General features: G+C 49.5%; 2 protein-coding genes across 6 annotated transcripts in view; one reads left to right on the top strand and one right to left on the bottom strand.

The window, feature by feature from the left end:
- The window catches only part of TSPAN18 (tetraspanin 18), a 121,319-nt gene extending 117,616 nt beyond the window's left edge, over positions 1–3,703 (top strand). For all 4 annotated transcript variants that reach the window (XM_039551843.1, XM_039551844.1, XM_019282077.2 and 1 more), the window contains one exon: positions 125–3,703. In XM_039551843.1, coding sequence (XP_039407777.1) covers positions 125–172 — 48 coding nt within the window. In that variant the 3' untranslated portion in view covers positions 173–3,703. The remainder of the gene's footprint in view (positions 1–124) is intronic.
- TP53I11 (tumor protein p53 inducible protein 11) lies at positions 3,701–27,592 on the bottom strand. 2 transcript variants are annotated; one of them, XM_039551845.1, is made up of 7 exons: positions 27,463–27,592; positions 10,796–11,159; positions 10,195–10,253; positions 9,573–9,621; positions 9,044–9,140; positions 8,395–8,496; positions 3,701–7,453 (listed from the first exon to the last, which is right to left on the bottom strand). In XM_039551845.1, exons 2-7 carry the CDS (start codon positions 10,922–10,924, stop codon positions 7,320–7,322), a joined length of 570 nt encoding a protein of 189 aa, XP_039407779.1. In that variant the 5' UTR covers positions 10,925–11,159; positions 27,463–27,592; the 3' UTR covers positions 3,701–7,319. The 2 variants fall into 2 exon arrangements, with proteins under 2 accessions (XP_039407779.1, XP_010407561.1); XM_010409259.4 differs by lacking the exon at positions 27,463–27,592 and adding an exon at positions 13,788–14,086.
- Between the last annotated feature and the right edge of the window lie 204 nt (positions 27,593–27,796).

Below are 27,796 nucleotides of genomic sequence, written 5' to 3'. Positions count from 1 at the left end.
AGGAGGGAGCAATGGGGGTGGTCCCAGGGCCAGGGAGGGCTTTGCCGATCTTCTGGCAGATGCAGCTGACATTTATGGTTCTCTGTTTTGTTTTTGCCCTCTTCTTCCCCCCTCCTCTTCTCAGCTGTTTGCCATGATCTTTGCTATGTGTCTCTTTCGAGGGATCCAGTAAGAAGTGGCCCGTGAACCACCATGTTCCCCACATGCTCAGAAGAAAGAAGGAAAATCCGAAGAAACAAAACCTGAAAACACCCAAAAAACTTTATTTTTTTTAACAAAATGGGACAGGGAGAAAAAATGAAAAGAAAAAAAGAGGGTTGTAATATATGAATGACCAAAAGGATTGTACTTCAGGGGCTGGAACTTTGAGGTGATGTGCACTACACTGTACACCGGACCCTTGCCCAGAGCCACCCGCAGCAGCTGTGGAGCAGGAGCCAGCGCAGCCGATTGCACTAGAGATGGACGGAGCTGGGAGGATGAGCACAGCTGCCTCTCACACCAGGCTGAGCCTGCCATTCACCATTTTATCATGCTTTAGACAACAAAGGACTCAAGAACAGACATGCAGGGGCTGGATAAGGCAACAGGTTGGCCTTGACTGTCCAGGTGGGTTTGAAACAAGCAGTGGTGGCTTGTCTAAGCAGGTGTTGTCAACGTTTGTGTGATTCTGGCTTTGATTTCCAGCCACAGGATGAAAACACACATTCTTCAGTGGAAGCTTTGCCCCTGTCATGTGAAACTTGTCAGAGGAGTCAAGCACTTGAGTGAGGCTGGCTTTTCTCTGGAACTCCAAGCAGGGGCAGCGTGATCTAACTTAGCAACAGGACTCAGCTAAGGCTGGCTGAGGGTCAAGAGTTTGGTGCCTACCTTTCTGTTTTTACTAAGATTTATTGTTCATTGTTGTGAAAGAGACCAAATGGTTCCCTGCTGTGTTCCCATCTCCTGGGAAAAATAATGGCTCTGGTCAAGCATCATTGATACTGCTGCCTTCCTGAGAAGGGGAGGATATAATGTTTAAAACTTGTCAGCCTTTGCCTCTCCTCTGATACTTGCAAAAAAATGGTTTGTGGTGCTCTGTTAGCATAAATATTTGCAGTGATTCCTGCATGCTTTTCCAGCCCTAAGGGGAGGCCCAGACATGGTGCTGGATTGAAGAGGCTGAAGTTTGTCAACCACTCCCATGCTGTTTTCCTGGACCAGTCTGATGGAATAATTTCTGGTCAGAGAACTTCCCCTGAGATTCTCCCATGGGGTCATGATGAAAGTAATCATCAAGTCAGAATTGTTTTAGCTGATAGTGTTTCCTCCCTTGAGATAGTTTGGTATTTAACTAACATGTCAGCCACTCAATCATTTGGAAGTGAACTTGAGAAAGATGCCTGGGACTGGATCTTGGTCAGAGATTAAGCTGGAGCTGCTGAGCCCCCAGGCAGGCTCCAACAGCACCCAGTGTGCAGCCAAACTGCTCCAGCTGCTGCTCCTGTGGCGGTGGATATTGACTCAGACAGGTGACCGGTTTGTCTCATCTGGAATCATCAATCCCTGTTGCCTTAATTGTTCATCAGGTCACTTATTCCCTGACCCCAAACACATTTTACCTGGGGAATTACAGAAGGGGCTGTGGTTTCTTGTTTAGATTAGGTCTTTTTACAGATTTTATAGGCTCAGATTATGGGAGCACTTTTATACAGACTCAAGACAGCTCCTCTGAAAGCTGTAATTTCTGGCAAGGAAGGAGCAGAGCATTAAACTTTGTGCCCAGGTTTTGCAACAGCATGTTCATCCTCTGGCTGTTCCCTTAGACCCCTGGGGCTGTGTCCCTTGAGCTCTCCCAGTGGCACCGCACGGGCTACAGGCAAGGAAGGAAAACAGCAGAAAGCCTGGGCCATAACAGACGAAGATCATGGCTAAATATCTAGGTTGGGGAATCAGGATCCTAAGGAACAGGAAGGAGGCATTAGGAGCTTTTCCAAGCTTCATTTAAGAACAACAATCTGTTCATTGGCAGGAGAGGGCTGGGCAGGTAGAGCTGCAGGCCCCCCATGCTGCAGTCAGCATATTCCAGCAACCAAGTATGTGGCCAGGGCCGCTGAGCAGCGTCAGATGTTGCATTAAGCCTTGTGGAAAGCTGTTCTGAACTATTTCCCTCTGGACCTTCTTGTAATGAGGCATTTTAGCATTAAACTCTGCTCTGTTGTTTAATAAAGGAAAATAGTTTTGTTAGCCAAAACCCAGCAGTATTTTTTACTGGACAGCAGGTGCTGCACTTAAGATAAGAAAAATCTGTTCCATCTACCAGTCTTGTAGGCAATGGGCTGAGCAGAAAGCGAGCTTATCTGCTCTCCTTCTGCCTCAGGAGCTGGTGTCAGTGACTGTTCTGGGAGAGCAATTCCCAGGGAAGGAACAAAACTGTCAGCAGAGTTGATAATTTGGCTGGAGGTGATTGAAAGAAGCAGCACTGCCTCCCCCAGTCTCCAGTTTCTTCCTTTCCCCTCAGTTTATTATGCAGAGTTCTTAGGTCAGAGCCTGGCTGGCAAATACCCTCATTTGTGCATGGTGGGTGGCTGAAGGGAAAAAAAAGTCTTAAAGCCTTTTTCTGCCACCAGTGGCATGGGGGAAAAACCTGTTAGAGCTCGGGGAACCAGACCAAAGCAGCCAGAGCACCAAGTACTAAATGTACATGCCTGAAGTATGATTGCTAATGGCTTGTTTCTCTTTGGCTTTCCTAATTCTGTACTCATTGCTTTGTCTGTTTTCAGATTTATTGCTTTCCCTCTCTCCCTAATGATAGTCCCTGTACCTTCAAAAGGATCTCTTCTTCATCTGTTATTCTGGGCTGTGCACAGCTGTTTCTCCTCTACCTTTTCTGATCCCCCACTGGTCTTTCCTGTGTGAAAATTTCAAATCCTCTCTGCAGGCTGGCTCATGTGCCACTGGGAACACAGCTCAAAATGCCAGGCAGCAATTCCAAACAAGAACTGGAGATAGCTGTAAAGATGTGTGCAAGTCTGAGAGGATCTGTGGCAGTTAGTAACATGGAGAAGGAATTTTCCTTGGGGGAATTTAATGAACAAGCAAGCCCAGAAAGCAGACTCCCAGTGTATGGCAAAGCACGTAAATTTGTTGGTTTTGTCCCTTGATTTCGTGGCTGCCCTCGCTGTTGTACAGCAGTTTTCAGAACTCTAGGCAGGAGAAGCAATTGTATTTTTGTACTTGTTTTTAACAGCTCTGGTGAGCATTTTGGGGTCAGGGGCTCAAGCTGGAGTCACTGCTGGCTGGAGAACTCGAGGCAGGCTGGAGAGCAGAAGGAGCTGCCATCTCCTTCGCTGTAGCACTGTGACCGTGGCCCAAGCACCTTGGAGGGAGTAGCAGAGACCAGCCCAGGCAAGCCCCCAGCCCCTCTCAGCATCCCTGCCTCCTGGTTGCTATTTAATGCTCCAATGACTGACTGTCACAAATGCCTGGGAAAAGGGCTGTGTGTGAAATAATGTTTGAAATCTATTTTAAAAAAATGTAAATGTTCTTTTTATTAGATAGTGGAGCTAATTTATCCTGTATTCCCTACTGTAATGCTTTTTTATATTGAAAGGAAATTTTTTTTGGTAATATAAACCAGAACACAAGCCTGAAGCGCACTCTGCACGGTTTTTGTGTGCATTTCTTTAAAAAAACCCCAAAAAATAAAAGAAAGATATTGTGACAGTGAAGTGAAACAGCTTTAATTTTCACTATTTGCTTGGTGTTAAGTACAGTCACTTTCTTACCAGAAGAGAAATAAACTCAGGTACAGCAGCTAAAATGAGGTATAAATTGAAGTGTCCCATTCTCCCCTACACCACCACCCCCCACCCACACCCTCCCAAGTAAAAACCCTTGACCAGAAAAGAGGCCAGCTTAGGACAGACAGAGCCTCTCCTGTGTCACCAGCTCCAGTTTGCCAGATATTGGTTAGGCGCAAACAAGATGATGTAGGGAGTTATGTGAATGATGCGTTTTCTTCACCCTCCAAAGAGAGGGCTCTGCGAATGCAACGGTTTGGGTTCATCCCTGGCAGAGAAAGCGGGTCAGCTTTAAGTCCTGGACTGTGCCTGCTTAGAGCACAATCCCCTGGGGAACAGACCCCTACTCCTGCACAGCACTGTACACATGCAGGAAGTTCATTGCAGTCTCCCTTGGGAGATGACATCGGTCCAAGGCCTCCCTCACAACGTAACAGATAAGGAAACTGAGGCCTGTGGAGATGGAGGTTTTTTGTCAGCAGATCAGTAGCAGAGCCTGAAGTGACACCTCAAGCTTTTGATCCCAAATTATGTTCTCAACTGCCACCTCCAGCTGTAATGTCAGCACTTCTGTCCTTGGGGACACAGGTCTGTACAAAGGCTTTGGTATCCTCCTCCCTTTCTCCCCATTCACAACAGAGGGAAGACAACCACGTGCAGTTGGTTTCTGGCAGTGCTGCAGCTGCTCTGTCTGGGCTCCATCCTCAAGGCACCCTGAGAAACTCCCTCCTAGGCTTCACCTGCTATACACTCACCACCTCCAATGGGCCTGGCCATGTTTCTCCTGCAACACCTTGCTGCTGAGAAGGGACATGCCAGGAACCACAGCTTAGTTGTAGAAGAGGTGTAGAGCTCCATATTTTCTACATGGTCCACTTACAGTAAGATGGAGCAAGAAGCATCAAAACAACTTCATCACTCCACTTTTGGGACTAGGTACTAAGTAGCATGAAATCTTTTAAGTGGCCACTCCCCCAGGCTTTGCTCTATGTTGGAGCAGAAGAAGCCATTGACAGGCAAACCAAGAAGTGCCTGACTGTTTCAAGTTTTGCAGAGGCAGCTGCTAATCAGGGGACCAGAGGAATCTGATCTCACCTTATTTAAAGCTACCCTGGAAAGCTGTAACCGCTTCCCCCACTCTCCCACTTGATCTAACCATCAACCATCTAATGTGAGAGCATTTGGATTACTGCTCTCACACAGTGCAGTAACTCATTTCTCTCACCTATGGGATGACACTTTAAGGTACTCTAATCGGACCCAAGTCATAACCAAGTTCATAGGACCTGTGGCCAACACAGATGGGAGGGCAGCATTAAGAAGACTCTCCGTTTCCTTCTTCTGTAAGATTGCTTTTGCTGTGGTAGGTTTTACTTGTCTGTCCTAGAAACATAATTTCCCACCCCCCTGAAAACCAACCATCAATCTGTGTATACATTCATGTGACACCCCAAAACACAAAGAATCAAGCTTCACGTACCTATACCCACAACTACAGCCAAAGTGCCACACTGAGGCCATTGCAGCTGCCCATGCAGGTGATGCACAGGGGGAGAGCAACAGCCACAGCATGCCATGCTCCAGCTCCTGCATGCTGCACCACTTGGTCTAATTTCTGATCCTCTCCAGCCTGCATTTGATCATTACCTGCCTCACAGGGAAAGGTTTACCTCTTAGAGCCCAATTCTTCCATCTGAACAGGAACACTCCTCGCAATTAAAAGTTTTAGTTGCTCAGTATCATTTTTGGACATGCTGAAAGCAGCTTGACAAGCGTGTATTGCTGTGAGGCTCCAGAATTTAGCCTGCTGTTGGATGTTGCCTCTCCATTTGATTTACCTATTAGGCAAAGAACTAAGTTACAGTTGTGATGTTTCCTGATTCAACTATTTCCAGCATTCTTAGGTGACAGGCATTTTGCATGGCCGGTAAGTACAATGCACACAGTGTCCCAAGCTTATGCAGCTGCTTCTAAATGCCAAAAGCACTAACACAACATACAATAACTACCCACTACCTTCTTCTAACTCTACTAAGGTATTAAATAGCCATAGCTGTAGATCCCAGTCTCACCAGTGGCTTGAGGACTGTTGTTCACACAAGCAGTTCTGTTTGTATAGGAATCCTCCTACTGGGATTTTGGAACGCCAGCTATATTCCAGGGCATGCTTTGATCCAGTGAACAGTAGTGCATGAGTAAGAAGTCCATATCCGGTACACAGACCTTCTGGCTTTAGTCCCATGGAGAATAAAAAATGCTGCCTCAAGGTGTGGACAAGGATAATCCACAAGGAAAGCACTAGGAAGCAGGGCAGTCAATGCTGTTAAGCCCAGGAGGTGCTGGAGAAACTGGCCAGAGAGTACTAAAGCACATTTAGTCTGTCCTTGCCTTCATATGCTCCGCTCCTTGCTGTTCTTCATCCCAGTTAAATATGAACTATCTTAATGCTACAAACTTTGGTCCTCTCTTCTCGAGTTCAGAAGAGATATGATGCCTGCAGATGTTAGCAGAATTGGAACACCATCTCCCACAGCCAGGGGCCATGTCTAGAGGCTGCTCCCTGGCCCAAGCATCTGTGCAGATGCTCTTACTATTACAGTACTCTGCTCTTACTAGTGCTAACCACAGCAGCACTGCTCAACTAAAGCATCAGGTGCTGCTGCACATCCACCACTGCTACTACCATCAGTAAAGCTTCAACTGTGTGAAGTGTTCTGGGGTGAAGGGACAGGACCCCCGCCTAGAAACTTCATGACACACCCCAAACAAGGGGATGTCTTTGTGCTCAATGGGCTATTTCCAATAGCTTCCTTCACTTCTCACATCTTGTAATTCAAGTTGCTCCACTCTTCCCAGTGCTGTCCCTTCAGAGGGAACAAGCAAGGGTTCTCCCTCTTCTTTTGCTGTATCTCCTGCCCAGCTCTGCACAGCATCCAGTGCAAAACTATGAACTACACAAAAATGCACCTCTGGCAGCGAGGAAAGAAGAGCTGTTTGCAAAGCACTGAACTTGACCCCATCCAGCTCCTGGCTACCTAGACAGTCAGTACTTGCTAAAAGGGGAACGGGCTGTAAACCAGGGGAGGTGCAGGGCTTACCAAGTAGAGTAGCCAAGTCCTTTGTTGGTTGTCTTGCTGCCCTGTCTCCTCAAGGGTTTGGTTTCACTATGCTGGCCTTATTTTGTGCTTTGTTCCAGCGGGTTCAGAGCCTGTGATCCCATCAGCCAGTTCCCCCTAGAAAACTGGCTTTTTTCCCTGAGCCTGCCAGGCCCACACACTTCCCTGAGCCTTCCTCCTGCTGCTCCTCACCTCCTGCAGAGGGGCTGGGGGGTCCCACCGATGTTGCTCCCCCCATTTCACCTGGCAATGCCACCAGCACTGGGTTACACACTGATTCATGCCGGTAAAGAAGGAAACTACTTTAGAACCAAAAGGGACCAACAAAAAAAAAAAAAAAAAAAAAAAAAAAAAATTATAATGCAAAATTACCGACACAAACTCCCCCCTCCCACCTTTCCCATAACAAAAAGCCCAGGAATTAGACTTTCTTGGGACGACGTCCAACTTGGTAATAATAATAAATGCTGATGAGGATGAAGAGGGCTCGGCTGATCAGGAGGAGCACAGCACCTGTGGCTATCCGGCTACTCTCAACCAGGGAGACAGTGGTAACTGGAGGAGAAGGAGGGAGACAAGGCAGAGGTTGGTGATGCAAAACCAAAAGGAGACAAATAGCACAAAGCTGTTTTCTGCTGCCCTCTAATGCAGAGCTTCGGCAGGAACTGCTGAGCCTTGCGAGCACGGGAGCTTTCAGCACAGGCTCATTCACATGCACAGTGAACCCATGGCAGAGACTCTTCACTAGCTTTTTTTCACAGCCTTGAAGCTTGCCATGGATCCCAGAGCTCTCCCTTACAGAAACCCTGCTTTCACGGCAGCCTCATATTCAGGCAGCCTGAAACAGTCACTCGAGCAGATGTGAGTTTCCATTACTCTCAGGTGTTAATGTGGGAGCCACATCCTCCTGACTTTGCTTTGTTGCTTGAACACTTCAGTGCTGATAAACATTTCTCAACTTTAGGAACATCTACAAAATAGGCACAGTCCACACACATCGCCTCTATTGAACACCTCACTTTTTTGGCCACCAACACACAGCTCGTATCCAAACCAGCTACACATTGAGCTACCAAGACACACATACAAGAACCCCCTTCATTGTTAAATATAGATAAACTCCCTAGAAACAAGCTAAACTGTTATGCTCTGTTTTGGTAACACTGAACATCCCCCTTTTTAGTATAGGTTGCTATAATTTTTCTTTTTAGACCTTTGCATCTAGGCAGCCTGCTCCAGCAATGACCTGTGCTGGCTCTGAAGCCCAGGACATTTTCAGGGAGAAAAATAAAGGAATTGTCAGAGGGTGATGTTTAACCTTTCAAGGAGCAGCTCAGGGCAGAGGCTATTCCATGGGGAAGCAAAAAAGACAAGCAGCTGGCAGGGAAAATACTCCACCACTGCTCACGCCGCTGCCCTGCCCACCGTCGATCCCCGTGGGCGCACAGCCTTCGCACCCTCCTCCTCCTCGTCCCGGCCGGCCCGCGGGCACTCACCCAGGAACTGCACGGCGAAGTAGCAGGCCTCGGCCAGCAGGCTCCAGCGGATGATGGCCTTCTCGGCGGTGTACAGGGCGTTCCACATGATGAGCGCGATGCCTGCGGGGACAGCGGGGCGCGCTGCCCGAGGGCCGGGAAGGGGAAGGGCCGCGCTTCCCGCCCGCCCCGCGCGGTGCCGCTGCAGGACGCGGCTCGGGCCCCTCTTCCTTCCCACACCGCTTCTCCCAGCTCCCCTCGCCTCCCGGCCCTTCGCCCCGCTCCTCCTGCGCCGCTCCCGGGATGCCGCCGCAGGCCCCAGCTTCCCTGCGGCTCCCGCTGAGCCCCAGCCGCAGCCCAGCGCCCTTGCCCGGACCCTCTGCAGGCTGCCTTTGCTAGGGTACATGGGGGTGCTCCCCCAGGGATTCAGAGCATGCACAGCTCTTCTTACCCCACCTGCAGCACGCCTGAACCCCTGCCAGGAAAAAGCAGCAGTAGCCAAGCTTTTCAAAATACCCCTCAGCACTTTCTTTGCTAACAGCAGATCTTCTGCTCTCCAGCTGCAGGTGTACGGCTGGGCATGGACTTTGTCCCCTGCTGCTGTTTTGGCCACCTGTCCCCTTACTCTGTGGGGCAGCAGCGTGCCCCAGTACGGTGGTACAGCACTCACTGAGCAGGGCTCCTCCATAGAGCCGGATGGGAGTCTTGCTGCTCACCGATTCCTCCTCAAAGATGGCATCAAAGAGCTGGTCAGGGAAAACGAGGGCCTGGCAGAGGCAAGAGAGAAACTCAGCAACCTGAACTTGCTGGGGCCACCAAAATGTCCTCTTGGGCAGCAGTGCTCCAACATCATGCCTTTGTGGGATTGGAGCCACTGGCCAGGAAATTGGAAATTAAGGAGGCAAAAGAAATATCACCATGTCAGCTGCATGGCTGGTTTCTGTGGCCAAGGCTGCCATTCCTTGGTTTATGGGCCTTGCTAATGAAAACAGACTCTGGTGATGGGAGCGAACTGCCAAGGACACTGTTGGCAAAGCCCATTACTGAGACACAGCGAGGGCAAAGGCCTCGCAGGAGAAAGCAGTAGGAGCTGCTGGAGGCAGTGGAGAAAGATAAATGCCAGGGACCGAAGGGCCATGCTGAAGCACCCCTTTGGCAGTCGGGAGCTGGTTCTTCCCAGGACCACATCCCTCACTCACCATGATGGCAACCCCGGAAAACATGACGGCGGAAACCAGCTGCCAGACCCTGCGTGAGAGGGAAGACAGAGGACCCAGCATGAGCTTGGAGGTGACCCCATCACTCATACTTCACAAAGCATTTCTGGCTGCCTGCTTGTTCATCAGCCTTCATCCTTCCCACATGCACAAGTGAGGCAGCCAGAAACCTCCCATGGAAGGGCTCAGCTTTCCACATCCCGCTAGCTCCAGCCTCAGCATGCAGACCAACCTTGATAGTGAGACAGAGCCAGACTCTCCCTCACCCAAGCAAAGGAGGGAAATGACCCTGCCAAGAGGATGGTGCAAAGCAGGGTCCCCACAGGACACACCACCCTGTCATACAGTAGAACAGGAGCTCCTCCAGCCCCATGGAGCCCTTATAGTTCTCTGCACATGCAATGAGACAAGAACTCGAGGGCCTCGGGCTCATTTATGGGAGAAGAAGGCAGTGCTGATCTGGTTCCACAGCCTCCAAGAAGCCCCTGCAGGGAGCAGTGATGCTGGCACAGCAGCAGAGCTGGTGTCAGAAACCAGAGCTGTCAGGAATGCTGTGGCTGAAGGCCCTCAGATGACCCATCTCCAAGGTGATCCAATACCTTACCTGAGTCCCAGTGGTTCCCGGACTGCAAACTTGATTTCATTTCCCAGTACTTGGCTAATCTGAAATTAAAATTCAAATGAAAGGCACAAGCTAAGCAGATCCTTCCCCAGTCTTTAGGCAGTACTCACCAGCCCAAAACTACATGCCTAATCCCATGTGGGAGTTTCTCTCAGAGGGCTGGAAGGAGGAGGAGGACAAGGGATTCATCTGTGACTCCTTGGTCCCAACACCTGCCTTGGTTTCCATCAGGAGCTACAGCCTCTACTGCTCCCTTACTGGGATCAGCCACCTGCAGCATGCAGGGGAAGGGTCAACACTAACTCTTTTTTCCTCTTATCTGTGTAAGAAGGGAACTGACTCCGCACACACATCACCTGCATGTCACATCCTGATGGAGCACAGGCTCCTGCAGAGCCCTCAGCTTGTCTCAGCATCTGTCCTGCCCTCACGCGCACGCTGCCCAGAGCCGTGTGCATTCATGTGGACATGCTCCTGTTCACAATGCCTGGTGTGAATACCCCAAACCACATGGATGGCCAAACCCTGGGTTTCCCAGCATAAGGTCCCTTTTCCATCATTAGTGCACACAGGCTTCCCTCACCTTTGAGCGATGGACCTCGCCGTCGTCATCCTCCCCGCCGACGCCCAGGATCTTGCGTGTCTTCAGTCTGCTCACCAGGTCGGTCTGGCTGTGCTTCTTCATCAGTGGCGGGGGCTGCTTCGCCGCCATGGTGGTGGCCCTGCCCCGCCAAGCCCTTGGCTGTGAGGTGGCACAAGGAAGGTGCAGGAAGCGGCTCCGCTGTCACATGAAATTCCACGAGGTTTGGGGAAAATAAAACTGCCACAAAATCTTTCTGTTAGGCCGGCAGATGGCTCCTCATCCTTGTGGGGCACAGAGCCCTGGCAACGAGGCCGGCCCCAGTTACAGGTGGCTCATCTCGGGCTGATTCTGCCCTCACCGGGATCTGTCATGGGGGGAAAGAAAAAAATCAGAGCAGAGTGGCTTTAGCATGGACATTTAGTTATAAATGCTTTTAACCTACAAACCATAATCTTGTCTATCCCAGCATGAGGCAATGCCCAATAGTACCTCTTTGCTGGTTTTCAGATTAGGGGAATTAAATGCGTCTCAGACTAGGGGAACTAAAGTCATTAAGTAATACTTGGCCTTTTTTCTTTTCCCATGCAATACATCACATTCTTCAGCTGCCATTTCAGGTCAAACCCCAAACAAGTATCAGGTATTTATTTGTGTCTCCCCTCAGATGCTGCAGCCCCCACGTTGTGCCAGAACATATCAGCCCCTGAACAACAAGAAGCCGGAGGAATGATTTTCCCTGAAGACATGCTGCTTTCTGGGAAATGATGGCAATTAGAAACTACAAATACCATCTGGGATAAGTAAATACAGGGAACTGAGAGAATTGAAAAAGATAACTTCTGCCCTGGCATGGGCATAAAGGTACAGGTACTGAGTCCCATGAAATCCCTCTGTCTCATCCCGTAGTCATAAAACCCTGGAAACCCTTGGTTCAGAAAGCCTTTTCTTCCACTTTGTCTTCATTTCATCTGGGCTCAGCTGAACACAAACACTTTTTTCCATTTGCCTCTTCACCCTCCCAGAGACCCACTGAAATTCCCCCCCAGGCACCAAAGCGCAGCTAATCCAAGTAAGTGTCGGGCTCAAGCACCAGCAGCCCCATGCCCCAGGCAAGCCTTCCCAGAGCTGCCCCAGGAGGAGACCATTTATGTTGATGTCTAAATATTTCATGAGTCATTCGGGAGTAATAAAATGAGGTACAATTATTTTGGCATTGTGCATGCAGATGTTGTCCCAGTGCCTTGCAAGGGATTTCCCTCTCACAGGAAAACCCTTCCCTGTGGTGGTTCAGACAGGTTAACAGCGAGTCCTGTCTGTAAGTGCTCAACATAACTCTTTCTTTGAGGCAAAGTTAAGAGGTCTTGCTGGGATGGTTCAAAAGGTGAACCCCATGATCAAGGGTTTAATAAGATCCTTTGAGCAGAGCAGGCAAAATGCTTTTCAGTGAGCCAGTTGAGCTACTCAGTATTTTGGAGGTACTTCTTTTGGATTGTAGCATGGCTTGTTTGGCTGCTCTTATTCCACTGAATAGCTAAGCCCAGGTTCCTGGAAAGGCAGCACAAAGCCAGATGCAGCAGTCAGGGTCCAGAAATATTCCAGAAGTGGAACAGTGGAAAAAAACTGCTCAGAAGGAAGGTAGAAGCTGTATACTCAGGCCTACCCTTGAGCACAAGGCAGGAAGCTCAAATGGTAGCTGACCAAAAGTAGTAGAAAAGTTTGAAAGATTTATCATGTCTGGGGCTTGCAAACCTAAACTGTCACAATAAATTGTGTGTATGCAAATCTAGGTAATGTGCACACAAAATCCACCCCAAAGCCAGAGTGATGTGTTTAAAAGAAAAGCTCAACCTCTTTAACTAGCTACAGTTTTTGCCATTTTTCCTGCTCCTGGCTGACCCAGACTCACCGGGTTGGATGCCGAGTGGTTTCCCACCAGAACTGCTGAAACCAGAGAAGACATGTGGCTGCGGTATTTCTAGCCCAGCATTTTCTGATCAAAGCCATCCATTCCAATGGTGAAGAAACACCCCTGTGGCGAATGCTCCTCTCTCTCACTGTGAGCCTCAGGACCACTCTGAGGCCATCCCACATCTCTAAAGTGAGGGAAAGTCTGGCAGAGCACCTGAGCAAGAGCATCCTACTGGCTCTCCTCAGGGATAAGAGACTTGAGGCTTTCCGGTCTTGACAGGACTTGGGGTGCTGAGTGTGCTGGCCATACCATCCTGGCACTTCTGGATCCTTCCTAGTTTCTTGCTAGGGAAAGCCTGATACCCTCACCTCCTGCTCTGGCCTCATGGCCAGAAATGCAAAGGAAGGGAAGATGGATGGGGTGGGGGGGAGGGGTGGGGGAAGAAAGGAAGGAAGGAAGAAAAAATGAAGGAAGAACAAAAAAAAAAAAGAAGGAAGAAGAAAAAAAAGAAGGGGAAAAAAGAAGAGGAAAAAAAAGGAAAAAAAATAAAGAAAAAAAAAAAGGAAGAAAAAAAAGGAAGAGAGGATTTTTCCTGAGAGCAAGAAGCAAAGAAAGGTGGGACCCAATGACTCACCAATGAAGACTACACTGAAGAGCTTTGTGATTACAGAGGCAGTTTTGCAACTGGCTCAAGGCCAAAAGATCAAAATTTGCCTTCATCATTTGTCTCACCAGTTGCTTTCAGGGCAGGAGTTGGTGGAAATGTATCCACATCATCATTAACACTGCTCTCCCATTAAAAGTTTCCACTAATTTGTGGTAAGCTACTTTCCAAGAGCTGGGACAACACAGGCCGGACACAAATGCCAATAAAACAACCTGGTACATAAACCCACGCTCCTACAGCACAGGTATGGCATGGCCCCGCAGCCAGTCCCACATCTCATTACCCCCATCCTCCAGAGACAGAGCCAACCTAATGAATGCTGAATATTAATGGCTAACAAGCTAATGAATGCAATTAGCGCTAATTCAGTGACATTCAGATAGAAGATGCTGAGGATTTGAAAACATTATACTTACATTAATGTATCCTGACACACTGACAATTTAGAGGATGATTTCTATTAGCCTGTGAGTTTGCAAAGGGAAACCTCCACCTCCTCGTTCTCCTGCGATTCTCTCCTCCTTAATCCTTTTTCCAAGCATCCCAGGGACTGTGCAGATCAACCACCATAAACAGGCAATTCCTACTCCCTGCCACAGCTCTCTGTGATGGGCAGTGCCTATGTGCAGCTGAAAGAGGGTTTTTTCCTCATAGATCCCTTTCCTTCGCAGGCTCTTTTCAGTATCTGCTCCCTTGCTCAACTGTTCAGCATACTGCATTCAATTTTGATAGCTGCTGCTTAGTGGTGCAAAGAAACCTCACTGGTGCCACGCTAATGATAGCTCAATCTCTCCCCACCTCCACAGCTCTTCCCCCAACGTCTCCGCTTCCCTCCCAGCGTCTGGAGAGGAGAGCTCTGCAGCGTGGGAGAGAGGAGACTCAACTGCACAGGCACGGTGCTGCAGCAGCCAGAGCTGCGCACCGACCGCGGGGTGCAGAACCAGACCCCGCTCCTGCCGCGCCTGGAGCTGGCTGCCTGCGGCTGCCGCAAGCCAGAGCCAAACCGCTCGTGGGTGGCAGCCTGCCTGCCTGCCTGCGAGGACATGGCTCCCCAGGGCCCTGGGGACAGGGATGCTGCTTACTGCTAAGCTGGATGCTGTTTCAGTGGGCCATCCACAGTGCAGCCTTTTACCTGACAAAGCAGTACTGCTTGAATTAAAGAGGCGGCACTGCAGAACCTCCCACTCCAAGGGTTTGATGGCACTTCCAGTCTGCAAGCAGGAGAAGAGAGTATGAACTGGAGTCAAGCTGGGACAATGAAATGTTTATACATTTAAGTTGGACAAAAGTTTGTTCAGCTCACTCACATTCAGGCCAGTGAGACAACATCTTGAGCCCGCTTTGATTTGTTACTCCTAAGAATTAACCAAGAAGGTACAGTGGATGCATGTCCTTTGTAACAGCCTCACAGGGCACTTGCCATGCCTCAGCATCTTCTACAGAGCACGGGTTGAGAACCAATGCTAAGTATGAAGCAGAGGCAGTGTCCCTTTCCAATTCAGCAGTTCTCTGGGAGCAATCTGGCAGAGCCCAGGAGAGTTCTCCAGCACTGCAGCAGCACAAGGGAGTGTGCACATGAGAGGGGCATCCACCATGGCACCTGTACTGTACTTGGCCCTCAGGCTGATGCCCACAGCGTTTCTCTTGCAAGGGCCAGCAGCTGTAATGGATTTGTCCAGCTCTTCTAATGTTCCTCCAGGCTGTGGCAGTTCTGTCTCTGCTGGTGAGGACATTATTGGGTCCATAGCAGCTGCTCTGGACCCTATACCTTGTCAGCCACAGGGCTGTCAAGAAAGCCTGGGCTCAAACACGTGGGGCAGGGTGAAGAGGAGAGGCAGTGGAAACACAAGTAGATTAAGAACAGGATCCACAGACCTACCAAGTACCTTGGTCCTTGCAAACATTACACTGTTGCCTAATCACATGGGACCCAAGACTCCTTTTGTCCCACCACACATGAAGGTTCAGTCTGCTCACTTTTACATGCTTAAAATCTATTGGTAAACAACCTCAGACACTTCAGGACTCTGAAATCCTGAGGGATGAGGTAGATTCCCTGTGTCTAACCCAAAAACACACCCGAGAGCCACAGAACATCTTTGTGCATCCTATCTAAATGGCCTAACAAGAGTTTCCCCTGGAAGTGCATGGTGCAGCAGACCCTGAGCCAGAACTCTCCATGTCCCATGTAACTACCAAGATATAGCTATATTCATGCTGTATTTCTGCAACTGCACATCCCAAACCCACAGTGACCAAACCAGCTCTCTGCCTAGATTTCTATCAAGCGTGGAGATTGAGACTACTAGGACCTCTTCACCACCAGCCAGCTGGGAATGAAACTTGATCAAGCCAAAAATAACCTGATGCTCAGGCAGTAAAAACAATTAGCACTCAGCCACCACAGCAGCAGAATGCAGTGGCTGCTCCCGCTCCGTCTGGCAGTCTGTACACCTAAGCAACAGGGAGACTTCAGATTCCTCACCTGTAACAAGTCAGGTACATAGGACTCCATTCACACATAAACATCAGCCCTATCAGCACAGAAGGCTCTTTGTAATACCAGCAGGAAGCGTGTCTTGTTAAAGGCTCATCCCCAGCCCTACCACAGCCCTGCTGCTTCCTTAAGTGACTCTAAAAGGCACTAGGGAACACCTACACACCTAGGCAGTAGATCTTCTGCCCCTACACACAATGAAAGTGCAAAGCAAGATCCTTAGGTCAAAGGACATCTTCACTGGGTGCCTCAAGATCGTCTACCACATCATCTGCAACACACCAAGAGCCTCAGGCACATCTAAAGCTCATCCTTCAGGCTGGGCACATCTCATGGTCAGACACCATTGGATGCCCTCCAATGCTGTTTGTGAAAGGTGCAGAGCTGCCCACGACCACGAAGCCCCCACTTGCAAGGCAGCAGCACCCAGTGCCTACAGCAGCTCTGTCACCCTCAAACATAATGGATATGGCAAGCATCACCCTCAATAGGGGACAATGAGTCTCTGCAGCCTGCTGGGGAGGAAAGAGTTAACTTGTGTCGCTTACTCAGTCACCACTTCACAAAAAAGCATCCAAAGTCTGCTCAGCCTTTTCCATGCATCCTCTCCTCCGTCTGCTTCAGAGTTGCTTTAGCCCAAGCAGGCTCAGCCCCTGCACCCTCCTCCCCACTGCTCCTCTGCAGCCCCTGGGTACAGCAGCTCCTGCCCCTAAGCTCCCTGTGGCTGTACAAACATCCTGCCCCAAGAGGAACCACTATTGGCTATATCCCATAGCATCTGGGAGGTACAGCCCATCTCCAGAATTTTATTGCCCATAGGTTTCAAATTTCCTTTTGCAAAGACCACAGAAAAGTTTCCGTCTGTGTCACAGGATGTGTTATATAGCAGTCAAAACCTGTAAAGTGCTCAGTTTCCCCAGAACATAATAAAAAAAGCTCTGTTGCTCTACTAGTTTCTCAAATGGGAGCTATAATTAAACGCAGCAACCTCACTCCTGCCAGCCTGCCAAGCACCACCTGCAGCAACTCGCGACCCCTCCACGCGAGCCTGGGCAGCACCTCAGGGGAGAAATGCTTGTTTGCCTCTCGCAGCAGCTGGCAGGGCAGCCTGTGACACCCTGAATGTGCTCAGGCAGGTGTCCTGCACAGCTGTGCTGACCGGCACAGTACACAGGACTCCCTGCGGGTGCCCAGCTGGACACCGGGCCTCACCGTGGCCCCTCTGTATAGGCTCAGTGGGCTCCCACCACGGGGGACAAACAGACTTCACCCTTCCTCTGCCACACACATGCACTCACCCCCCACGTGCAGGCCTGGCCATGCTACCCTGCCTTCTCAAGTAGCCCATTCCTGGCTGCAAATACAAAGGATGCAAGGTACAGGCACAACAATGTACAACAGCTGCTTCAGCAGCTCTCATCTGTGTTACTCACATGAAAGTCCACCCCCTGCATCATCCTCCTCGCTGCCACTGAGGCTCTCAACCTAGCCAGCCACAGCAGTCCATCACCCCAAAGATGCCCTTGCTCTCCCCAAAGGCTCTGGCTGCCACCTCCCACCCAGTCCCTCGCTGTCTCAACAGATGGCCACAGCCAAGCAGTTAAGTTTCCCAGGAAGCTGAGAGGATGGAGAGAAAGAGGGAAATAGGACATATTAGGATCTGGTGCTGGTTTTCTTTAAGGACATTAAAAGAGAAGAATTCCTTATTGATTCCCAGCTGCCTTAGACAGGTGTTTGTGAGAGACAACCCCAGAAGCTTAACGGGCCATCTGTCCTGCAGATGATTTCTACAGGGAAACATTAGAAGGAAAAATAAAACCCATATGCAGACACACAGAAACACAAAAAAACCACCAGCCAAGTAAATCAACACTTGCTACTGAAAAAGAGCAGCTTAAAAACCTAGGAAAGCCCTTCAATCAAACACCGTAATACAGGTCAGTTTTACAGACAGTATGGTGCAACTCTGCATTTCATCTCCTCTGCCTCACACCTGATGTATAACAGAGGCTCAAAGGAACTCTATGGAAAGACCCTGGGAGGAGCAGGGAGGAGTCCATACACATGCTGCTTATCCACCACACTGCTGGACACTGAATCTTCACAGTAACATGGGGCTTCTTGGCACCTCCTTTCCTGACAACCTCAAACCTCCACAGATTTTCTTTCCACTGTGCCCCCAAGCACCTGACAAGAGACTTTCATAAATGCTCCAGGAAGCCAATGCTCCTTATTCTCAACAATTCCCCACACCTCTGTCCTTTTCCAGAACTCAAGAGAAAATTGTTAAGAAACTACAATTTGGGACATTAAGTCCCCTGAGCCACACACAGGCAAAACATCCATCTGTATACTGTCACTGAAGTAGTGATTTCAAAGCCATTCTCAATGGATTCCCTCCCCAAAGACAATAATCTACACCTCCAGCAACATTAGTTCTCTATCTGCAGTCCTGGAACTTACTCGGCACAATGCAACCAACTGTGATTTGTACACTACCAACATGTCTACATCCATGAAATGCAAGATGAAATGAGTCTGTTCCACTCCAGAACCACAAAAGCAGATTCCCAACCAGTTTCATGGGCCAGTTTGCAACCCCAGCCTGAGAACAACTCCTGCAGGACACCCCAGCAGCATCAGATTTTCCTCCATTTGTGTAGAAAACAAAGGGTTTCTCATCTCCATAGTCTGTCATGATATGACCAGATGTGCAGTCTAGGCACACACAATAGGGAGGAAAAAGGGCAGACGAATAAATTTGCATTAAGCAGCAAGATTGTCTTTTGGTCTAGCCAGGATACTTCCGGAGCCCCAGGGACATAGGCACTCACAGGACTCACACTTCTCATTGTACAAGCAATAAAGTTTCCTTCTATGACACAGAAGTCCTGTAAATCAGGTCTGATATGAAATGGCCCAAGTGACTATCAGTCAACAGCTGAGTTGTAAACAACCCTGGTATAGAGCATTTCCCGTATACATGGTTACATGCACATCCTGTAAGACTTTATTATTTATACAAATACTTTTAATTTATAAATAATAAGTTATATATGAACAAATAACACCTAGATAAATGTACATATATAAAAATGTACATATATATTTTTATATATAAATATATGTATGTGTACATGAATGTAGATATATTTATTATATATACATATATATTGTGTGGACTTACTTTGGGTTCTGCTGCACGATCTCTTGGCTGTTTAGTAAAGAGAATTCAGACTACTAGATCAGCCAAATATGTTGGCATTCATCTATATTTTGGTCTCAGGGGCGAGAGGAGCAGCTTATCCTAGACTCCTTCCTGGCAGACGCCACTGAGAGTCTCAACTCCTGCTTCTAGGTCAACCATTTACTGCCCTAAAGACTGATACCACTAGTGATCTCTCAGCCCTGGACTACCACACTACACACCACTCAGACCCATCACTGCATCTTGAGAACACCTTCTCACATCTTCCTTAAACAATCTGCCTGTTCATTCACACACAATTAGAACTCTAGCTCCCTCATGGCTCCTTAGACATGAAATAAGCCCAGACATGCAGACAGGCTTGGGGAGTTGCTTAGCAAAAACATGATGGAGAAGGCCTTCTAACAAAACACATACTTCAGCTACTTGGTAGCCTATCCCAAGGTGGCAAAAATCTCCCTCTGACACCTTAGCAGTTTCTATAGCAACAGGTTACTGCTAAAAATGTCAGATGCAAAATTCCCCATGTTGGGCAAACAGGAGCTAGGAGGACATATTTAGAAGAGGAAAACTTCTAAATAGCCGCTGCCAGAGCTAGCACAGGCTCTGCTAATTCACAAGTCAGTGGTGCAACAACTTAAACTTCTAGCAGCCCACTAGAGGGGTACCACATGGTGCACAGGGACATGTCTGTGGAGCACTGTCCCACAGCATCCCTCAAAATAAGAAGGAGCCACAAGTATGTCCCTCTCCTGCAATGAGGCACTTGAAAGTGAAACCAGCTGTTTTTAGAAACAGAACTACAGCACAGCATGCAGAGTAGGAAGCCTGAAAACCAAACTATTAGATTATAGGTTTGGCAGTGCTGCTTCTCCTTTCATAAAATCAAGATTGGGTCATTAAACCTCTGAGACTTCAGTTTTCCCAGTTGTATAGGAGAAGTAAATCTACTGCAGAAGTTCATACGGCTCATGTGCAGCAGGTAAAACATTTCACAAGCAATGGCCCAGACACTGTACCCCACCAGTGCCAGCTTGTGACACCCAAGCCTGCTCTGTGGCCACCTGTGCAGCCCTTGGTTCACTACACACGTCAGAGGCAGAAATGCCCTTCCTGGCCTAACAACCAGCTTCCACAACAATGATTTTTTCTGTCTTCCTTCACTGCTGGTGGGAGAAAGCACTGTGGAAACCTTGGGGTGAACCTCACATCGATACTGCACACACCAGACGCTCTCGGAAGATTCTCATGGTCAGATTAAACCCAGATGCAGAAAATCAAAGCAGCCACAGCTCAGCACAGAGCTGCACAGGGGAGGAGGGCGGAAGGAAGCCCACCACACTAACAACAAGTGACTGCATTTGCCAGTGTGGTTCTCAGTCCTGAAGAAGGCACAGGCTTTCCCCACAAACACAGCACCCACCCCCCTGGAACTCACACCCACCTGACTTTGCTTTCATGTGCTGCTGAGTCAGGGGAAAACTCTGCACGCATCCATGTATGTGGATGTGCACATGTTTGTTTATGCATGAGCTGTCAACCCCTGAATTATGCACAGATCAACAAGGCTCTTTGAATTCCCTGACTGTGAAGTGCATGACATTTAATCTCAGCCTTCCTTTTGGATTTCATATCATGCATTATCAACAATGGCTATTCAGCACTCAAGTACCCTTTAGAAAGCTTTCAGCAGAAGAAGGAACTCATACAAAGGAGACTAAAAGAGACAATGTCTCTGATGCATGACAGGTTCTCCAGCTTCCACAAAAGGCCAGGGTATGTGTACTGTGAGGAGCACACACAGAGTCAGTCTGTCCCCAGCCCAGAATAAAAGCACTTAATGGGTAGAGAGAATGGAGTTTGGAAGCATCAACTATAACTTGAATCTGTACATCTCCTCACCTCGCTCTTTCAGGCTCCCTGGGAAATAGGCAGGGTGAGCCAACCCCCAGAGGTGTCCATTTTAGGACAAGATGCATCATCCCCTGCAATGGTTCACCTCTTTCCATATACTACCAGAAGGTCCTAGATGGTGAGCAAGACTAGGCTTTTGATTGCTTTTATATGGACGGACAAGATCAAGATCCTTGCAATGAACTTTTCACACCTGATCCTAGGCAAACCCTGGATCACTTTTGCCCAGCAAAAGTTATCACAGCATAGATACACACTTTGGGATTATAAGAAAAACTAGACAACAACATGCAACGAAAGGGTATGGAGATGCTATGCCCCAAGTAACTCTTATTAGTCACAGGCACAGAGGACCCACATCAGCCTAAGGAACTAAAGCAAGATTTCTCTCTTCATAGCAGAGAGGAGGCAAAGGGATGGACACCACTATGTGGCATAAATAGCCTTGGTGACAAGGGATATCTGAGAACTGAGAGGTATCATGGGAGCTCTCTCTCCATCTTGCCTGGTACATGCAAGAGAAGTCTCAGGAAAGAAATTGATAAAGGTTGTACAAACTAGTTCTTCTCCTTACTTTTGTTTGATTCCTCTACCCAGGAACAAGGAAGCAACAGAGAGATTCAGGCAGCCAAGTGATAGCAGCATCAGTGCCGACAAATCAAGGTCTCAAGTAACCATGGAAAACGCAGTACTGCCAGATGTCCCATCTCTACTATCAAGGGTTGTTTAAGGACCTTCCCTTCTTTTACAGTTTTAAGTCTCAGACACTTGGGTACAACAAGTTCCAGTAATATCAGGATCACCCATCAGGACTGTGTATGTGTGTGTACACACACGGTGCTGTGCTACTGTGTGTGTGTATGTCAGCAAACATATAGCACACACATATAGCAAACATATAGCACAGCCTCCTGCTTAGAAGAGCTCATGACATGGAAGTGTCAGGTTTTAGTCAACACCTTCCCCACTTCAGGCACTTTCAGTGCCTTTCACTGAAATGTCATTTCCATACAGCCAGGGCCCTGAGGGTTCCAGGTTGGCCTCTTCTCCCCCGTGTTCTTTGTAAGCACTAATGACAGGCACTCGGTTTGGATGGTGATGTGATGCAGGGAATAAATTGGCTGGAGGGGATATGCTCAACTGCTTTATTATTCCTCCATCCAACTCTCAATGCATCCTACTTGTCCAGAGATTTAAACAGTGGATGATGTCACAGTTCATGGAAGGGACTGGATGAACTCCTGATGGGTTTCTGCCAGCAGACAAGGCAAGAACACATTCATACACCCCAAGGAGAAAACGGTTGCACTGGGCAGAGCAGTAGGGCAGGAGGGTGGAGGGATGCACCATGGGTGCCTGCTGTTCAGAAGCACACCAGGTCTGTGATCAGCACTTACAGAGACTCCACCAGCAATACTGATATTAAAGACAGCTAAATTTTATTTTATTTTACCATGAAAACAACGTGGGGAAACACAGTCAGATGGTCCACATTCTTCTCCTGTTTGGTGCAACCTTTGACTCCTGGTAGATTTCTGTTTTCTGTGGAGTAATGTTTGGAGACTCTTTATTGCTATTAAGCAGCTTCTACAGAAACTTTTCTTCCTAGGCTACAAAGAAAATACTACCCAGCTCCCCTGGATTCAGTATTGTGGTTTTTGAATTTCCCTCTCCCCTCTGCAAGGAGGTGGCTCATGTTTCTACCTACTTAGAATACACCAAACGTCTACCATGAATGGCGTGCCAGGCAGCTAAAATTAAATGTCCAAAAGAAAGACTAAGAGGGACTTAAAACCCTGGACCTTTATGGTATCTTGTTTCTTCAGAAAATAGCCTGCTTCCTGGAGCTCTGGTTAAGACTGGAAACACAGGCCTCCATGTCCACAACACAGTCCTTCCTGAGGACTCCGTACAAGATGGCAGAGTGTCTGCACCCAGGCTGTGCTCCAGCATTGCCCACACATCTCTCACAACTTTGCAGCAACACAGCACGGGGCGCTAGAGAGGCTGCTGCCTGGCTGGGTGCATGTCACACACAGCAAGGCAGGGCCAGACAGCCAGGAAAGGCACCTTCTTGGTGTCAGGAAGGATAGGAAGCACAGCTGTCCTTGGGAAACTGCCTGCTCTTTGTCACATCTATCTCCATGTACAGCAGCCCTAGCTGGAAGCCCAGAAAGAAACTGCAGCACCCAGCAAGGGCTGGGATTATTTTAAGGCTCAGCAGTGGAATTCCTGGAACATCTGTTGGCTGGCAGGGATTCTCAAGTCTTTATATGACCACAAACATCCGACACCAGAGGTTTGTGTTTCACTCATAAGGTGGCACCACTACAAAAAGCATTTTTGCTGCCATCATGGGTTACTGAATGAACGGGTACTCAGACAAAAACACCGTCTGAGTCACCCATGGGGTTTCCTGAAGACTTGTGGGTTTTCTCTGTAGGTCTCTTGTTTGGCTGCTGACACAGCCTCAAACTGTTTACTTTCTCAACCCAGGCAGGATGCAGCTAAAAACAAGAGGGTTGCAAGCCTTTTTGTGCCACTCTGCCTGCACCGTCCCCTCTGGGCCATGCAGTCAAAGTGCTGCTGCCTCATTTTAGTACCAAAAGGAGGGATTCCTCTCTGGTTTGCAGCAGCAGGCAGCTGCAGAGGGGACTGCACACTAATCTCCCTCTAAAACACAGAATCCCTTCAAACAAATAATTAGTTGGCCAGAGTTATCTGACACTCCTCTGTGCACATCTCCTGCTACACCAACTCATCCTGTAATACCACTCCTCAGGAGACCGGACTACCGAACCACGGATTTATGCCTAACTGCTTTGCTCCCCATGCTCTCCTCTGTGCCTTTGACTTAAATTATGTTAACCCAAATCCCTAACAAAAACTTCTTGGAAACTCTGCAGCAATGGAGCCAGCTACCAGTCCCTACGCTTTGGCTTCTGATCTTGGCCCCACAGGTTCAGAAAGTGAGCACACGGTTCCTGGCCACCATCAGCAGAAGCTGCTTAACCTTTAGCACTAAACCCAACTACAATGGTTTTGAGAATTTCCCTGTTTTGGTGATGGATCTCTCCTCCCCATAATCACAGCAGCAGTCAGTATAAATTTGGACTAAAGCTTTCTTACAGACATTGGTCCTTGACTTTGCCCTGGAAGATGAGCTGGGTAAGGGTCCAACCAAGGTCTGGCATAAATGAGTCAGGTACAGCCTAGGCAAGGACTTCCCCATCAAAACCAATGTGCAAATACGCTCAATAAGTTCTTACTTTGCATACAGAGGGATAGAAAGACATTTACAGATTTAGGCAATTGGAATGCATACCCACTGCACAGAATGAGAATGAGAGACTTATGCACACTGTGAAACCCAGAAGGAAAGTTTGCCCCTGGGGTTCCACCAGAGCCCTAGGAGGCACAGCTGTGGTGCCAGCACTGTGTGCTGGGCCTTCCAGTAAAACCCTGTGCATCTCCAAGTCTCTTCTTCTCCATCTGTCATCCGGGGTCAGCCAGACTAATCAGCACCACAGATGGGCACTGAAACACACAGAGATGCATTAAGCCCTGCAGATGACACAGAGCTTCACAAACAGAAGAAACCCAAGAAGGCCAGAGAGTCATTTATCCTTTCCATTCATGTCTAAACTACTGCGAGTGTCTTTGGTTATAGCTGGATTTCTTTGTGAACATTTCTTTCAGCATCTTGAACAAGAACTTTTCAAACACAGAGTGAACTCATGCTAGCCTGGGATCTCCACAACAGCACCAAACCCATATTTTCCAAGGGAAGGCAGAAAGCAATGTGAACAGGGAACACCTGGTCACCTAATCTTAAGTGTTGTTTTTCCTGGTCTGGAAAAAGTCCAAATGTATTTTGTGGCCAGCATTGGGTCTTTTCCTCCCGAGACTTATTTTCATATTCCTACATCAAAAGTACAAAACCCAGAAGATCTACCTTCTATAAATAATGTCCCAGTAGTGCCAAGGTCACCAAGCCGTTCCCTCTGGCACCAGGCCAGAAGTCAAACATAAACAATCTCAACATCTTTCTGGTTCACGTGTGCTTTTATCCTGTGCCAAGGGAAAGCTTGTAGCCAGAAACGTAGCACTAAGAAGACAGACCTCATGCACGGCCCCACCCAGGTCAATGTGCAGCCTCCTGGGCAGCCTGGTGGGAAGGCAGCCAATCCTGCCTGCATCAGAGGGAGATACTCTTTGTGTTCTAACGGCATTTAGCAGTTTTCATTAGAAATTTGGGGACTTACTGGATGAGGACCAAACACACACATCGCACAGAACATTTCACAATCCAAACAGCTCAAAGCGATGGTTGTAAGCAGCATGTGGTACCATCCCTCCCAGCCCCTACTATTCAACGTGTTGACCTTCAGAGACCTGCAGGACAAGTGAACACCAGCTGCAGATGTACTCCTGGCATTGTGCACACTTCAGCACTCGATGCTCAATGAGAACAACAGGAAAACATTTCGCTTTGGATCACGCCCCAGCCTCCAAGCAGCTCCAAATGGACTGAAAACCTCAAGGGAGGGCATTTCTGTGGTTTATTCTCCAAGAGATCAATGGCCACCCCAAGCCTCGCCTTGATGTACATCTCTGGAGATGCTCTTCTGTTCACATCTCTATGATAAAACCTCACTACAGGACTGCAAGCAGAAAGGACCAACTTCTCTTGAGACTGTAGAGCAGACCTCACCTTCTCAGCCTCCTGGTTGGGGCAACAACCTGCTCAAAGAGGTTGACCTTACTCCCTTGACCTTACTCCGCACTGCAGTCAAAGAACAAGAACACACACATACTAAAGCAACCAGGTCCCCCTTTGCCCAGCTGCCATCAGTATCCAGCTCCTCTCTGCTGAGGGCAGAAGGATACCACAAGTTCATGGTGTCCCTCACTCTCTGCTGTGCACACATCAGGTGTGCATTTATGCAACCTAGCTGAGACAGGGCTAGGGCTAGTTGAGGTGTCTTCAAGATGAGTCTTAAGACCTTGTTTATTTGGGGGTTTTGCCAAATCTTTCTAAGAAAACTTCCTCCCTGGGCTGACTCCCCTACTTGAATTGTAACTACTATTTATTTGTTTAAAAATCACTTTCCTCATCCACAGGCCCTGAATGCCATTATTCAGCAGACTGCTCTACTGCAGATAGAGTGACTGAACAAGTTATTTATGCCAAGTCCAGAATAGCCAGGGCTCTTGCATACTCTGTAGTTTCTCACGGCTCAGCTGTGCCAGTGGTACCCTAAAGTCAACAAGGCTTTGGTTGCTGCTGGCATTTGTAACTCCCAGCCTCTGCAGACAGAGGAGAGTAAATGATACCCATTTAATCACGTGCAGCCCTGATTCTCAGGCAGCTCCAAGAGGTCAGGTTCATTGCTCAGGCAAGAAAAAGGCTCGCTGAACTGCAACTCCAAGCAGCACTGAGGCAGGGCAAGGAGCAGGTGCTGAATAAGATGTTGCTTCTTGCTCAGCCTGGTTTGTTCAGTCGGAGCTGTTCTCAACAGGGAAGCCTAACAGCTGCTGCTGCTGCTCTAGACAGAGCAGTGCACCTGCTCAGATGGGACAGGCAGACCCTGCAAGAGTCATAGCACACGGCTCAGCACGCAGGAATGTGCAAGCTCAGGCGGGGATGCAGAGCCCGCTGAGAGCTGGCTTTCCTCACCTTCCCGTCTGTGATGTCAGGGGGTCTAGCGCAGCTCCCTTCCCTTTCCCCTCTCCCTCCATCCCCAGCCCAAGCACCTCCCCGTCCACCGTGGCCAAGCCTTCCTTGCAGCCAGGGCTCCCCAGCACACCTACGGGATTGCATCCCACGGGGAGCACAGCTGTGCTAGCTTCCCTCATCCCAACCCAACGCAATGCTCAGCCGCCGAGGCTGACCTCCTAGGCTGTGCAGTGGTCAGGACTCAGCGTCCCCTTTCAGGCACCTGAGGTACTCATTTGGGTACCTCCTGTGACGCTTTCCGAGCACGTGGAAAAAGACGGGGCACTTCCAGGAAAGAAGTGACATCGGACTCCTGCCTTTGAGTCGAGTAACAGCCAGGAGAAAGCCCTCGCCACAAAGCCAAGGGACCGCCTGCGCATCACCTCGCAAGGCGGCACGGCTGCTGTCCCTCCAACGCTCAGAGTAACCTGCCACCCTCCCACCAGCATACAACGCTCCACCACCTCCTCCTCCACCCATCCCACCCGGACTAGGCACGGCCAGGACGGAGACGGTCCCATCGCAGCCATGCGCAGCCAACACAAGGGCTGATCCCTCTCCTGCCGCCCCTGCCCGTCCGTCGGTCCATCCATCCCCCTCCCCGTCCGCGCTGACTGCGAGGGGAGCGGGGGCGGCTGTCCGCAGCGCGCTCAAACGGGGCGCACGGCCGCGGCGGGGTCCGCGCCCCGACCCCGGGACCCCGAGAGGCGGCGGGGAAAGTCCGCGGCGCGGGGGGACGCGCACGGCACTCACCGCCCTAGCGCAGGTTCCGGCGGCGGGGCACGGTCCCGAGGGCTCGGCTCGGCTGCCCCATGGGCAGAGCGGTCCGGGGGCGGCCGCGGAGCCGCGCAGCCCGCAGGCGGCCAGACTGAGCGCGGCCCCCGCGCGGCGCCGCCTTTACCGCGCCCGCCCGCCCCGCCCGCGCCGGCCCACGGCGGGCGGGACCCGCCACCGCCACCGCCCGACGGGGCGGCCCCGCCGCCCGGCCCGGCCCGGCCCGGCCCGGCCCGGCCCCGCGCACCCCGCCCGCTGCGCAGCAGCGCCGCGGCCGCACGCCCGGGCGGGCAGGGCGGTGTGTGGGTCAGCC

Source organism: Corvus cornix, chromosome 5 (genome assembly GCF_000738735.6).
Source record: "Corvus cornix cornix isolate S_Up_H32 chromosome 5, ASM73873v5, whole genome shotgun sequence".
In the NCBI taxonomy this organism is placed as follows: Eukaryota; Metazoa; Chordata; class Aves; order Passeriformes; family Corvidae; genus Corvus; species Corvus cornix.
Note: the sequence above shows the minus strand (reverse complement) of the source record. Positions and strands in the feature narration are given on the sequence as shown.

Coding starts and splice junctions, on each gene's coding strand:
- TP53I11 (XM_039551845.1), bottom strand. CDS start 10,924: ATGGCGGCGAAGCAGCCCCCGCCACTGATGAAGAAGCACAGCCAGACC. Junction 10,254..10,795: donor GCGAGGTCCATCGCTCAAAG/GTGAGGGAAGCC, acceptor TTTTAATTTCAG/ATTAGCCAAGTACTGGGAAA. Junction 9,622..10,194: donor CGGGAACCACTGGGACTCAG/GTAAGGTATTGG, acceptor CCTCTCACGCAG/GGTCTGGCAGCTGGTTTCCG.